This window comes from Mastomys coucha, unplaced genomic scaffold, assembly GCF_008632895.1.
Source record: "Mastomys coucha isolate ucsf_1 unplaced genomic scaffold, UCSF_Mcou_1 pScaffold6, whole genome shotgun sequence".
Taxonomy (NCBI): domain Eukaryota; kingdom Metazoa; phylum Chordata; class Mammalia; order Rodentia; family Muridae; genus Mastomys; species Mastomys coucha.
This window is the reverse complement of record NW_022196912.1, coordinates 122,844,881-122,860,008: the sequence shown is the minus strand read 5'-3', so window position 1 is coordinate 122,860,008 and position 15,128 is coordinate 122,844,881. Positions and strand designations below refer to the sequence as shown.

Genomic DNA, 15,128 nt, shown 5'->3' with positions numbered 1-15,128 from the left:
TGGGCTACACCCTTTAAAGTCACTTTCCTGTCTGTAAACTGCAAAGCCCCTGAGGGCAGGCACCCGACCGTCTCTCACTGCCAAGTCAGTCCCCGGGGACCTGAGTGGCCGATACACAGCAGGCGCCTACTAAATGCTAAAGGAACCGCCCCCCCCCCCAGCAGGTTGACCCAGGCAGGGCCCGGGACACAAGGCATTGCATCCCACACTGCTCCATTCATGCCCCGCCGCCATTCATGCGCGCGGGACTCATTCACCCCGCGCGCCGCCATTCCGCGCCCTGTGCGCCCCGCGCCCACCACGTGCGCCCTGCCCGGCGCGGAGCGGGGAAGCGCCGGAGCAGCCGCGGCTGCGCGGGGCCGGGGCTGGCGGGGAGCCGGGCCGGGGGCGGGGGGCGGGCGCTCCCTGCGGGAAGCGGGGCGCTGGGGAGCCCCGGCCGCGGGCTCGGGCGCGCAGAGCCGGGGCCATGTGGACGGGTGGCCGGCGGCCGGGCCGGCTTCGCCGGGCGGTGAGTACCCGAGAGCCCGGCTGGCAGGGCGCGGGGCGGGGCTGGGCGGCGGGCACCACGCCGGGGCGGTCCCTGCGCGCGCCCGCGGCCGCCCTGGGTGGCGCTGGGGCCCGGGGCCCTCGCGCGGGGCGGGGCGGCCGGGCCTCCGCAGCTGCTTTGCGCGTGCGGCCTGAGGACTCGCGGAAGGCGGGTGTAGGGGGCCCGGCTGAGCCCACCCCGTTCGGGGGGCGGCCCTGGAGAGGCCGCAGAGCCGGAAGGAGACTGGCCAGGGACCGCTTCCCGAGCGTGGGCCGTGCGTGGGCCCGCGCATGCCTCGGGCACCTTCATCTCAGGCGGCCCGAGTAGGCCGCCCGCAGCCTTCCCCATTGACAGGCGAGGAAACTGAGGCTGGGCAGGCAGGGGCTCAGCCAGGGCCACTCTGAAGGAGCTGACCTGCTCACAGAGCCCCAGCACGTTGGCTGGGAATTTCTGCCCCTAGCATTTCCGCTTCCTGCCTGGTTTAGAGGTGTTTCCTTCCTCGTGTGTGCCCACCCCATCAGAACAAGGTTCCTTTGGGGCAAGAGCTGCGTGGGCAACATCCCGGAATCTCCTGAGGGAGCAGGATGGGAGCTGGGAAGGTCCCCTGGAGCAAGGGTTGGCTGCAGGGAAAGGGGGCCATGCAGGTGTGCAGCCCTGATGGCCAGGGTTGGCCCACCAGTGCAGTCCCTGGACTAACGCCTTGGGCAGGTGTGGGGCATCATCTTCGTGGACTCACTTATCCTGAGGTCCCAATACCCTGGGCCTCTGGAGGCTGTGGGATGCTCTCTTTCGTTCTTTGGGCCTCAGTTCCCCCACTGGCCAGGAGTAAGTGGTCTCTGCTGCTTACGAGTCTAGGCTATGAGAAGGTCTCTAGGAGGAAGCTCCTTATCCACTGTGCTGTGCCTGGGCAGCCCAGTAGGGTGAGTGGCCTTTGGGGGCGGTTCTGCCTGGCATCTGTGACAAGCAGGGCGGGGAGGCAGCAGCAGGGCCTGGCAGCCTCCTGCAAACCCTTAATTTTCCCACAGCTCACTATAATCAGGGCGGCTCTGGGAAGCAAGTACAGTGGCAGATGTAGGCACATGGTGAGGGGCTGCTGCACAGCACCAAGGACCCTCCCAAGTTACTGTCTCACATTCGTTCATTCCTATGGCCTGCTCTGTGTGACAAAACCTGGAACTGCTGGCTCCTGGGAAGTGAAGTGGGAAGGCTGGGCTGCCTGGGCCATGGCATGTAAGAGCTCCTAGGCTGGAGGTCAGGGGAGGGACCCACATAGGCCAAGAGCAGAACTCCGTGTGAGGCAGTCGGGACAAGGACTTTCCAGTTACTCACTCTCTCGCTCTGGGCCTTGAGCATCTGCAGTGGCTGCCATTTATAGAATACTGACTGTGTACTGGGTATTGTCGGCAGCAGCATCCCAGCAGCAGCATCTCGGAGAGTGAATGGATGGATAAGTGAATGAATGAGTGGATGGGAGAGAGGGACAGCAGTCAGTCAACAGGGCTTGGACAGAGTCCACAAGAATTCCCCATAGCTTACAGGAGAAGGCCCACAGGTTAGGCTGGGGGAGATGAAGTTAGCGCTGGGTTAGCAGGATGAAGCTCTCAGGGAATGAGAAGGCATGAGTCCAAGAACCACAAAAAACATCGTGCAGAAACGCTCAGTCAAAGGCCAGGGCAGTCCTCCCAGCTTACGACTCTTGATGGTCAGAGCTGCAAGCCTTACTGTGTTAGTCCACAGTTGTCCAGGGTGCCCTCTCACCTCCCATCCTGCCTCCAAGCGAGTCACGTGACTAATGGAGAACTTTAGACAGGGTTTGAAGCCCTAGGTTCCAGTCTTTGTTCTGCACTGGTTTGCTGTGTGACCTCATGCAAGGCTCTAGACCTCTACAGAGCCTGACATCAGAGGCCAAGCCCCTGGGACAGCCTGAAGAGTGACCCAGAGCAGGCCCCAGCAGGTGACTGGTGACAGCTGGACAGTGCTGTCCCTGTTGGGTCAGCCGTAGGAATGGACAGATGGGTGAATGGGTTGAGGTATTCTCTCTGTCCGCCTGGCATAGTTTCTTTGGACACACACTACCACTTAGGCAAACCAGCCTTCAGGAGTTCACAGTCTAGTGAGAGATATAGACCCTTCCCAGCCTAGCAGGGCATGGGAAGGTATTTCTATGTCCCACTAGTTAAGAAGAGGCTAACAACGAGCCTGGGGGTCAGAATGGTGCTTCAGAGACAATCTCCTTCAGGATAGCAGCAGCTCTGCAGCCCTAGGCTGAGCTCACGAACTGAAGTTGTATCTGATCAGCAAGCTTTGAACCAAGTTGAGAGATGAGATAAGAAGAGAAGTGAAGAGACCCTAGGCCATGCCACTGGTGGTGCATGCTAGGGTGGAGGGGAGGTGATACCAATGGGAGTATGCAGCAGGACAGGCCAGTAGTAGGTGAGTAGAAAGCTGGAGAGATGGATGGAGGGTAGGAAAGCCTAGTGGTTATAAGAGAAAAGGAAATGCATGGGAGCTCATGGAAGAGCTGATCTAGAGAGAGGACCCAGTGGGTAGACAGAAATGCTGAGGCCTGAATGCAAAGTGGATTGATTTCTGGTCCTGGGGCAGGATAGATGAATGGATGGGTGGTTGTCTAGATGTCAAGGAATAGGTGGGTGAAGAGATGGGTGGAGAAGAAGCCTCAAAACGCATGGTTGTAGTCATGGGGGAGTGGTCGTGTGAATAGCGAGATTCCCGACTGAGTGCTGGGGTAGGCAAGACCTTGAATGCCTGTAAGATAATAGAGGTAGAATCAGATGGATGAGGTCCGAGAAGAGCTTAGACCTAGGTGTGGAAGGGCAGGTCTGTGCACAGACGTGCCCACATCCACCCGTAAAGACCAGCCGCAGGAATTGTGCACAGTTGAGCGGGTGGCCGACAGAGTGAGGTTTGTAAATGACGGCTGGATAAGTGCCTGTCAGCGGATGGCAGGTGCAGACCTCAAAGGCTGATGAATAGCTATATGACCGGTGGGTGGAAGGCAATTGGCACAATGAATAGGTGGAGCATCAGGCCATGCCCTCTGGGTGCCACGGTCTGTTCATACGCACCTCAATCCCTCTGCTTCAGAGACTGACAACTGAGCAGAGCTGGATGAGGATCAGGCCCTCATGCTGAGGCTCCCTGATTTTGGGGTGATGGTGGTGGTGGTGGTGGTGAAGAGCACCCCTGTGCTCACCCCACCAAGGATTGAGCTCCTCTGTACATGAATTTAGGGAAGCATGGAGCATCCATGATGCCCCATCTAAAGATGAGCAGCCAGCCTGACAGCCACATGGGGGCTTCTCTCCCCCGGGGTTGGGGGGACACTGAGGAAGGTCTGGGTGGCCTGAGCTCACTCCCTTTTTGAGGAATAAGAGATGGTCGAATCTGAGTGGCATAAGCCACAGAATAGGTATGAGGCGCCGTGGATTCTGATAGCCAAGAGCTGTGGCTGTCTCGGAGGATCCCTGTGCTCTCAGCAGTAGGAAGCTAAATGTCCCGGGGGACTTTTCAAAACTGTTTCTGTGAAGGGGAGCATGGGACAGATTTGGTGCCTGGAGAATGCAGGAAAGAAGCCGTGGTCTCTAGGGCGCCTGCTCCGTACATGGTCTGCGATGGGCCATGTGTGTGTACTTCCCAGTAACCTCACCTTATCTCAGATCTTCCTCGGGAGACAGAGTGGCTGTCCCTAGCTTGGAGAATTATGAAAACAAGATGATTTGGGTTCTCCGGGCTCACCGCCTGCCTATAGTGAGGCCTCAGGAGCTGCAGGCAGTGTCTGCCTCCCCTACCTCTCCCCATGAGACCAGGTACTCTGTGCCACCATGATGGAGAACAGACCTACCATGCAACCCACCAGAGGGAGAGTGGTGCCCTGAAGAGCTCCAGGAGCAGGGATCCCCTCTTGACATTGGTAACCCAGGCTCAGACTATGAGCTGTGGTGGACAGCAGAATCCTCAGGGCTGAGAGCCAGTAGGTTGTTATGACAACAGAAACTCATGTGATATGACTGGAACTCGGGAATAGGCTCAAAGGACCTGCTGGCCAGGGCCCCAGGCCCTCCAGGGACCACACATGCTGGTGCCACAGGCAAATGAGAGCCCCTGCCAGCGAACCCCAAGACCTGCTGGGACCCCTGCCACCACTCTTCCTACTGCCCTGCCTACCCTGCAAGCCTGGGTACAGTTAGATGAGGGAGCACTCTAAGGTCTGATGGGCCACTGGAAAGGATCTAAGCTTGGATCCTCCAGTCCGAGGGGTCTGTTCTATCAGGTAACAAGACAGGGATGGAGTGTGGGGAAGCTGTTGCGTGTTGTGGCGGAGACACTGTGGTTCTTCCAGGGACTGAAGATTCTTCCACACATCTTCATCCAAATTCCAGCCCACAGTAGGCTCACATCAAGTTGGGATGATACTTTCGAGCCAATATCTGAACTTGCATGTCTTTCATGCTACCATCCATTGACTCCTTCATTCATCCATTCCCTACATCCCCCTCCATTTATTCATCTACACATTCACCCATTCATCCATTCATCAATCCACCCACTCTCTTACACACCCATCCATATTTCCACCTACCCATCCATCATCCATCTACCCATTCACCCATCCCTCCAGTCACAACCTTACACACACATCTACCTTCCCATCTATCTATCTATCATCCACTCACCCATCATCCATCCATCCAACCATCCATCCATTCACCTACTCATCAGTTAATCTATCCATCTATCTATCTACCCATTCATTCATCTACTTATTCCCTTACTCATGGATCCATCTACCCATCTATCCATCCACCTGTCTGTCCATCCACCCATTCATTCACCTACTTGTTTGTTCGTCTATCCATCCACCCACATATCCACTTATCTACCTACCCACTTATCCATCAGTCTACCAGTTCATTCACTCACCTATCCATCTATCCATGTACCCATTCATCCATCCATTCATCATCCACTTATTCCCTTACACAGCCATCCATCTACCCATCTATCCACCTACCCATCCATCCATCCATCCATCCATCCATCCATCCATCTATTCATCCATCTATCCATCCATCCATCCATCCATCCAACCACCCACCCACCCATCCACCCACCCATCCATCCACTCACCCATCCATTCACCCACCCATCCACCCATCCATCTACTCCCATCCACCCATCTGTCCATCCATCCATCCACCTATCTATCCATCCATCCATCCATCCTCCTATCCATCCATCCAACCACCCACCCACCCATCCATCTACCCATCCATCCATCTGTCCATCCACCCATCCACCCACCCACCCACCCATCCACCTACCCATCCATCCATCCATCCATCCATCCACCCACCCATCCATCCATCCTAAGCCATGTTAAGCCTGTACTATGTGTCAGGTGCAGTATAGAGAGCTGGCATTCAAGTGAAAACCACAGAGACTAAGCAGATGACCGCTGGGGGCCATGTCATGAGAAAGGCAGTGGGTATGAAAGACACTGTGGCAGGCATATCTGATCTAACTGTGGGGACAGCAGGAGACAAACTACGGCACTGGAGCTCTGAAGGTTAGTCAAAAGTTAGATGAGAAGGAGAAAGACGAGCAAATGCAGTAGTTGCAGAGGCACACTCTGGGGCACACAGAGTTTGGCACATTCAGGAACTAGACACATTCCTCTGGGGGCAATGGAGGGAAAGCCCTGGATCTTCAGAGTTCTGCAAGCTGGGTGGACGTATGACATTGTCAGGTCACCCAGGCTGGGATTTACAAAGCTGGTACTGCCACAGGTGGGAGGCAGGTGATCACAGGGTTGCAGGTGATACTTGATGGCTCTTGGGGCCTGAAAAGTGATGGTGGAGATGGCCAGGGTAGCACAGAGCTAGCTGCAGTTTTCTCACATCGGACAGCTGAGCCCTCGGTGGGGCCACTACATGCTGAATCCTGCAGCACATCATGGGCTTCAAAGAGGTGTCTAGCAGCACCCAGAACCCTGGAACCCTGGGGGCTTGCCCTGCAGCATCCCAGCAGGCTTCCAGGTGCACAGTGTGGCGACTAGTAGGGGAGGCTGCCAGCTGGCTGAGGGCCTGGGCTGCCATGGCTTTTGTTTCCTTTGAAGCTCAGGGGTGGCACAGTTGCACAGCTTTCCTGCCTCATGGCACTACCCCATGTCGCCGCACCTGGGCCATCACTACAAGTCCCTGCTCCAGAGTTGGCAGCCGCCACCACCCACCTCACCCTTGTGTATCTCAGTGGTACATGGACACTAGCAACCAAGACTAGAGTAGCCATGGCTTAAGCAGGGCAGGGCCATCTTTCTCCAGTTAAGGTGACAACATGGGCAGGAGGTGCGGGGCTACTGTGAGGACCCAGTGGTCAGCAGGATTCAGTTTTGCTTTGTCTTTCTGGTCCTCTTTTCTTTGCATATGGCCTTTGCCACAAGTGTGCTTCATGGCTCAGTGTGGCTGTCACAGCTCCAACCACAGAGAGTCAAACAGGGGTGCAGAGGAGTGGGCCCCTGAAGGGCATGAGGAAGATGCCTGAGCTGTGTTAAAGAGCTCCCTAAGTGATGCACTGGTGTTTTTTTTAATCTCCCTGGCTGCAAAGGTATGGGCTTTTAGTTGGACATCTTCCAGCCCAGTTGAAAATGCAGGTTTCTTTTTTGTTTTGTTTTGTGTTTTTAGGGAGGTGGGATGTGTGTACCTGATTGTGTGTGTACATCTAAAGGCAAGAGGTTAACATTAGTTGACTTCCTGTTGCTCTCCACCGGGTTCAGCTAGGCTGGCTAGTCAGAGAGCTCCCGGGAACCAGCAGCCTCCCTCCGTCCAGTGCAGGAGTGACAGAGAGCTCTATCCACTCTCGCCATTATTATCGTTGTTGTTGTTGTTGTTGTTGTTGTTAATTTATTTACATCTCAGACAATCAAAGCTTCCCCTCCCTTCTGTCTTCCCACGTGTTCCCACTCCCCTCCCCTGCCCTGCCCTCATCCACCCCTCCTCCTCCTCTCCTCAGAAAAGGGATGGCTTCCCATGGGTATCAAAAAGCCTTGGCAATGTCAAGTTGCAGTAGGTTCTCTTCTATTGAGGCTAGACAAGGCAGCCCTGCTGGGGGACAGAGATCCAAAGGCAGGGAACAGAGTCAGGGGCAGTCCCTACTTCTGCTCTTAGGAATCCACATGGAGACCAAGCTGCACATCTGTTACATATGTACAGAGGGCCTAGGTCTATCTCATGCATGCTTCCTGGTTGACAGTTCAGATTCTGTGAGCCCCTATGGGCCCGAGTCAGTAGATTCTGTAGGTTTTCTTGTAGTACCCTTGACCTCTCTGGCTCCTTTAGTCCTTCCTCCCCCTCTTCCACAGGATTCCCCAAATTCCACTTAATGTTTGACTGTGGGTCTCTGCATCAGTTTCCATCAGCTGCTGGGTGAAGCCTCTCTGATGGCAGTTCTGCTAGGCTCCTGTCTGCAAGTTGAGTAGAATATCATCAATTGTGTCAGGGGTAGGCTTCCTCTCATGACATGGGTATTAAGCTGGACCAGTTATGGATTGGCCCTTCCCTCAATTTCTGCTCCATCTTTATTCCTGCTCATCTTGTAGGCAAGACAAATCATGGGTCTAAGGTTTTGTGGATGGGTTGGTGCCCCAATGTGTCCCGTGAAGTCTTGCCTGGTTACAGGAGATGGCTGGTTCAGGCTCCATATTCCCCATAGCCAGGAGTCATAGCTAGGGTCAACCTCGTAGATTCCTGGGAGTTTCCATTGTCCTGGGTTTCTAGCTTGTCTCAGAGTTGTCTCTCCCAGTACTCTCTGCCTCTGTCCTCCCCCCATCCTCCCCTTGATATCCTCATTTCCAGCACTCGCTCCGCCTCCCCCCCTCTTTTCACTCTCATGTTTATATGGGTACCTATCAGAACTGAATTCAGCTCCTAATGTTTGTTCTCTACCCACTGAGCCATCTCCTGGGCCCCAAGTGAGGACTCTTAGAAAGAGTTAGTAGGCACCTGGCATCTGGCCCTTTTGCTGCAAGGTGTGGTTTCCCCTATACCGAGTGGTAGCTGATGTCTGTCCTTCTGTCCCCAGTACCTAGCTCCAGGCATGGCATCCCTTATCTGCCCACCAGGCAGAGCTGAGAACATGACCTTCTGTCTCTGGCACTGAGCTTCAAAGCTCACATTTAATGGCAATCAATTTTAGGGGTGGGGCCACCATGTGCTGGCATTGGGTCAATGGGTAGGAGGGCATTGGCCAGTCATGGTGGCCTGACCTGGGAGGGTATGAGTGCTCAGCCTGTGGAGACAGATGAAGGAAAGCATGACGCTAGACCGCCTGAGAAGGATGCTTACTGGAGCCAACTCCCAGGCCCGAAACCCTGACCCTCCTAGCTCTGGACAGATAGGTTCCAGCTCCCTCTTGCCTTCCAGGCCAGAAGCCCATACGAGGGAGATCCACAGCCACAAACAGAGCCCCAGCACTGGCCCAGAGAACACTGTATCCCACCCAAGCTGGGAAGCAGGTGGCTGTAAGGCTAGGACACTGAAGTGTCTGGGTTCTCCTTCCCCAGAAGAATCCCCTAGCACAGACTGCAAGGTTTCTGGCGGATCCCTTGCCCGCTTGAGCCGCCACCGGGAAGCCAGGATGCCTTTCTCCAAGTTCCTGGATGAGGTCACTGTGCGTGTGCTGGATCCAGTGACCCTGGAGAGCTTCAGAGGCTCCCAAGGTTACAGCCAGGAGCCCTCTCCAGGGGACCACAGCACCGGCCCAGCCCGGGAAGCCCAGGCCAGAGCCACAGCTTCAGAGAGGGACCTGGCTCAGAGTCCCTGGCATTCCTTGGAAGCTACCGGCATCACAGGCCTTGAAGAGCAGGGCGATCCAGCTTGTTCCCCCAGCCTGAACGGGGTGAGTCCCAGTCCTGTCCCCCATCCCCAGCATGAGCATGACTCTGTTCCCCACAGGTCCTGTCTGACCCCCTCATCATACTCTTCTCTTGTGATTTGTATGAAAGCAAGCCATAAGCACCCAGAGCAGGGATCACTAAGGTGAACATGAAGGGTCTGGCTTCAGAGCAGTGAACGAGGTCTGGGGTCTGAGAAAACAACCCAGGTCACAGTAGAAGCATCGCTGGGTCAGCCGGCCAGGCCTTCCTGGTTCACCACAGGCTCCTACAGATACCCTATGTACTGAGGATAGTACATTCTGTCATTCCTGTCCCTTCTCTGTGGACTCAGTTAGCGAAGTACTATAGCTACCAGGATAGTCGGCCATCCAGGAAGAGGTCTACATGCTTATTGGTTCTCCTGCTCTAAGCTCCTGGATGGCCTGTCTCATTTTAACTTTCTCAGTGTGCAGGGGAGGACACTGCAGAACCCAGCTGCAGGGAGCCCCCAGTCCATCCTCATGGCCTCTAAGTGGCCTGCCAGCAGAGCCAGTCCGGGGGGCCTAGAGTTCTCTGCTTCTTAGAGGTCCACGGGGGACACAGCTGCCTGCTGTGTGACAGGATGGGTCTTCCTGCCTCCCTGGGCCTCGGCTTTCCCAACAGTGAATGACTCCTGATCATGTCCCCCATCACCTCCATGAGGTGCTAATAGTCAGGGACCCCCACTGTCTGCAACCGTGAGCTCATTACCCCTCCACTCCCCACACCCTGCCTCTCAGGACCATCAGGCTCCAGAGGAGTTGCTGACACCCGGGCCTCTGGAAGGCTTTGTCCTAAGGCTCTAGTTACAAACTTCCGGGTGGCACATGGGAAGGGGTTGTAGCCGAGAGTCTTGGGGACCTGTTAGGCCAGGGGTGCATAATGGGATGGGACCAGCCTGAAAACCCTGTGAGAGCCAGTGCCTGGCCCTCAGCAGCTCCTGGGGGTGGGGGGTGGGCAGCAGGTGACCAGCATGTGGTGCTGGGTTTTAGTCCTTCCTCTGTCCTGTCTGGATGAGTGACCACAGGTAGACAAATGAGAAGACAGTGTGGACAGTCACAGGAACCCCCAGCTGCTGCAGACTTGGGGCTGAGGCTCACTCATAACCCAGTGTGAGTGACTTCAAAGCCAATAATTTTTTTAAGAATGAAAGTGTCACAAAGAAATCAAGAGACACAGAGCCAGTGATATGGCAGGGTAGGATTGTGACAATATCCTTGATATTGAGTGACCTAGAGCAAGTATCTCCCCATGGGTTTGGAAAGGGCCTCTGTCTCTGGGTGCTAGGTACCTCTGCAGGGCAGCTGCCTCATGCCCCCAATCTCTTACCATGTGGGAATGTGGGATGAAGTTGCTAGATCTTCCAAATTTTTCAGTAGAAGCCAAAAATATGGATTTTAAAATGTAAACTCTTCCAATTTTTAAATGTTGGCTCAAACATTTAAAAAAAAGAAAGAAAGAAAGAAAGAAACCTCAAACAGGCCAAATACAACATGCTAGCAGGCCAGATTTAGCCTGGTAGGCCAGTTTGCAGGCACAAGCCTTGGTGACGAATGTAATAGGGTTGCAGGGGGATCCCTGTGAGCCCATAGAGCCCAGAAAAGCCCGAGAAGGCAGGGTCTACTGTACCTAGGGACAGCTTGCCCCTTCTTGGGCCAGCGCCAAGCCATGCCAACTTGCTAGGCAGCCTTGGAAGGGTTTTCTCCTTGCCCCCACCAGCTGAGGTTGCTATGGGGACCCTACAGCACAGACAGAGCCTTGGGGGGTTGCCTAGGGATGCTAGATCCTGTCTTCAACTCTCCCATGACCCAGCCATGGCACAAAGGTCACTTCTCACCCTCCTGGAGACCTCTGCCCCTGGTAATCGCTTCTGGACACAATGGAGCCTATAAGTACTGTCCTGGCTCCTGTGACCCCAGTGGGCTACACTGACCAATGTCAGGGCATAAGTGCCACCTCTGGCCTGCCACTCCCAGATCTGCCTTTCCCGACCCTGTTGGTTTCCCATGTCTCCATCAACCATCAACGACTCCCTCCAGACTGTGCAGGCAGCTTCAGACCAGACCAGAGTCCCATCCTCTCGTCCTCCCTCCCCCCTCCTCTGTACCATCTCCAAGCAGTCTGTGTCCCCCAGATGGCCTGATAAGGGAGCTTCATCTAGACTCCCGGGGTACTGAGTGTTCACAACTCAGGTAAATACTGCCTTTCCTAACAGTGGGTCTCAGCACCCAACCCATGTTTTTTGAATGAAAGTAAGAATTCCAGGAGTAAAATGAGATCCCTTAGGGGGAGTCCTCCCCAAATAGCCATATAAAGGCTGGCTTTCTGGAGCAGGCACCCTTTGCAGCCTAGTCCTTAGGACAGCCCCTTCCACGGGCCACCTGTGGATCCCAGCACTCCCCCCAGGGGATTTTCCATCCCTCCCTCCTACATGAAGCACTGAGGCTCAGACAGGGGGAGAGCCTTGCTTGAATGACAGGATTAGGAGAGTCTCCATTTCAGTCAGTGAGGGGTAGGCGCTCCCCTCCCCCATCTGCTTAGGCTGCTTCCTCCACTCCTGTCAGGATGGAAGTGAAAGAGAAAAAGCCAAGGAAGGTCAGGTGAGGATGGACGTGGGCAGGCTGACTTACTCCTTTGAAGTGGCTTCAGTAGGTACCCAGGCTGTGTGTGGAGCGGGACCTGTGCCTGTCTTCAATGGGCAGAACTCTTTACAGGGTAAAGAGGAGCCCAGGCCTCCAGCTGGCAGAGGTGGACTTCAGGGATGGCCTGTGGGGGATGAGACAGACAGCGGTACTGGGTTAAAGGCACGGACTTCCACACAGGCTGTCCTTACCTGTGCATTGAAATGCCACAGGTAACCTTGTGACACAGTAACCAATGCTGAGGGTCCTGCACTACCTGGGTAGCCAGAGAAGAAGCCATCAGCTGTGCAGAAGTCTGGGCATAGCATCCTAGATGTGCGTAGGTCCTGAGACAGGAAACTAGATGGCCTGTGTGGAGAAGGGTGGGGTCACGGTTAGATAGGGACAAGTGTTCCAGTCCTCACCAAGGCACAACCACCTACCTCCTCCAAGGGAGCACATGAGATATGCAAGCCTTCCTTCCCTGATGACAGAGGGAGGTGCCAGGTGGAGGCACGCCTCTGGGCCTCTGTCATTTTGCACTTGTTTCATGAGAATGTTGTAGGAAATAAAGATGCAGGTGACAGGAAGAAGGTGGCCCACCCGGGTCACAGGGAGCCCAGTGTGGGGCCCAGGACGAGTGATGGGGAAGCACTTGGGGCATCACAGGCCTTGCAAGCAGTGGCAGGTGCCTGAAAAAGAGAGGTATGTTCACAAGCAGGCTCAGGTGAACGTGCTGGAAAGCAGAGGTCCCCTGGAGCAGGAGTCCCAACCTACACCTTCCTTCGTAGGTGCTTCCCCACATCTGAGGTTAGGGAAGGTGAACTCATAACTTGAAATGCGTCCTGACAACACCATGACCCAGGAGGGGCCAGCCTCAGGTCCCCAGTTCCTTGCCTGGTAGCCCCTCCTTCACCAGGTCGGGCTGCTCTAGATGGCACTGGCAAAGACAGGGGCTTCTGGCTGATTGGATCTAAGCCCAGTAGCTACCCTGATTCTCCATGCAGAGCTGCTTGTGAAGACAGACTGTAAAGGCCAGGGGCCATGGTGTCCCACCGGTCCTGGGTCAGAGGAGGATCAAAGCCAAGGGCCAGAATCAGAAACAGCTGAGAAAAGGGCAGAGGCTCATTCCCATTGTCTCCTGCCTAGCCCTGCCCCCACCCTAGCCACAAAGCTACCCACCACCTTCCTTGCCTCTTTCCCTGTCCCTTGGGGGGCGGGGGGGGGGAAGTTTCACAAACGAGCCTTCTAGAAGAGCTGAAATAGTCAATGTAAATAATTGATGCTAGCTTTTTAAAATTAAATTTTAATACATTCTTATTAATTCCAGACAAATGCCCTGGCAGGTCATTCACTGTGAGTGATTGAGGAGGCCGAAGACAGATGAGGGATGGCCCCTGCCTTTGGGTGAAAGAGGCCTCTAAGAATGGCGTCCAGACCCGAACAAGCACTGTCAGCTTGAGGGCCCGGCTTCTTGTAGATCTAGGGCCCCGATTTCTGGAAGGATCTACTGCCCTGGGCCAGGGGGTGGGGAGGGGGTAGGTGGCTTTCTTTAAGGTGGACCCCAGACTTGGGGTGGAAGTGTACCCCTAGATGAACCTCTGGAGAGCCCGCTGCTCTCCTTTGTGCTCCTCCCTGGTGGTAGAATCCCCGTCAGGCACCAAATGGGTGGGGAGCCATTGGTGGATGGATGGGCAGATGAACACTTGGATTGGGGGGGTTGGTTCCATCCTGGCTGGCTCTGACCCTGCCAGTGGACGGCTCCTCCCACCCTGCGCTGGCTCAAGGAGGCCAAGACTGCTGGGTGCTGGGTGTCCTGGGGAGATCCGGGGCTCCTGCGTGGAAACTCACGGCCAGCCAGGGGAAGGCTGGAGAAGCCGTACTTCTGTGCCATTAGGACCCAGGCATGCACTGTCCGTGTTTATTGAGCGCCTGCTATATGCTGGGACCCAATGCAGGAGATGAGCGCTGGGATGGGAACTCGAAAAGGTGGGCCTGGGGCAGAGAGGCGCTGGGGGTCGTGCTGATAAGCGCCAAACTCTAACTGGAGAACTCTAGTCCTAAAGGATGATTCGTAGACGGGGGTCTGGGCTCGTGCTTTTTGTAAACTTTTATTAAAGTGTGCGGGGAGGGGAGCCCACCGGGCGCCCCTGGGATCCTCACCCTAACCCAGTCCCTTTGCAGCCCGCCAGAGCTACAGGGCAGCAGAGCGCCTGTCCGAGCTCCTCCCGCCTTCCCTCCTCCAAATTTCAGGAGAGGAAACTGAGGCTGGGGGAGAGCCGGGGAGGCCTGCTCGGGCGCCGGGGGAAGTTGCTGGCCGAGCCTAGCCGCGGCTCCGAGGCCGGGCTGCGCCCTCGCTCGGCGGGGCGGTGGGGGAGGCGGCGTGGGGCCCGGACCGAGCGGAGCGCGCTCCCGGCGGACGCGGCGGCGGCGCCCGGCGTGAGGGTCCGGGATGGGCAGCCATCAGTCTTCTCAGGTCTGTGGCGTCGTCCCAGGGTTCAGACTCCAGCACTGCCTTTCGCGGGAGGGCGGGGGCAGCCCCGGGGCGGCATCGGCCGGGCGCAGGAGAGCCCGTTGCGCGCAGGAAGTGCGATCCCGCTCGGGCCGCCCGCCGTCCCCGGGGCTCGCCGGAACCCGCAGGGTTAACAGGGGCTAGAGGGTCCCGGGCGCGAGGAGAGGCCGTCCAGCCAGAAGGGTCTCCACGCCGCACGCGGGCGGGTCTGCGCCAGTGGCTCGGAGCCCCGCCAGAGAACCGGGCGCGCCGGGGTTAATCCCTCGGGCCCAGGAGGGGGGGCAGGCTCCGAACCCCGAGATCGGAGGGCAGCAGGGTCCTGAGCAGAAGCAAGAGTGCCTCGCTTCCGATGCCGTTCCCCTCGAGCTGCGTGAGCGCCGGCCGGGTGCGTGGTTCCAACACTCTCCAGCGACTCGGCGCTCCAGCGCTGCGGGGCTCGGGAGGGACCGAGGGAGGGAACGGGGCAGCAGGGGTTAACGGCGGGCCGGGGAGCAGCGGGGGCCGCAGTCGCCCGAGAGTCGACGGGCACGGCGGGGCCCC

At 56.5% G+C, this 15,128-nt stretch overlaps 1 protein-coding gene across 6 annotated transcripts in view; it reads left to right on the top strand.

The window, feature by feature from the left end:
* The first annotated feature begins 370 nt into the window (after positions 1-370).
* Begain (brain enriched guanylate kinase associated) overlaps positions 371-15,128 on the top strand; it is a 35,550-nt gene continuing 20,792 nt past the window's right edge. The window contains exon 1 of one of the 6 annotated variants that reach the window (XM_031355358.1): positions 371-508. In XM_031355358.1, coding sequence (XP_031211218.1) covers positions 467-508 — 42 coding nt within the window. In that variant the 5' untranslated portion in view covers positions 371-466. Of the gene's footprint in view, positions 509-3,768; positions 4,725-4,796; positions 4,818-13,917; positions 14,066-14,318; positions 14,553-14,844; positions 14,974-15,128 lie in introns of those variants that run through there. The other 5 variants (XM_031355356.1, XM_031355357.1, XM_031355361.1 and 2 more) reach the window with 5 other exon arrangements.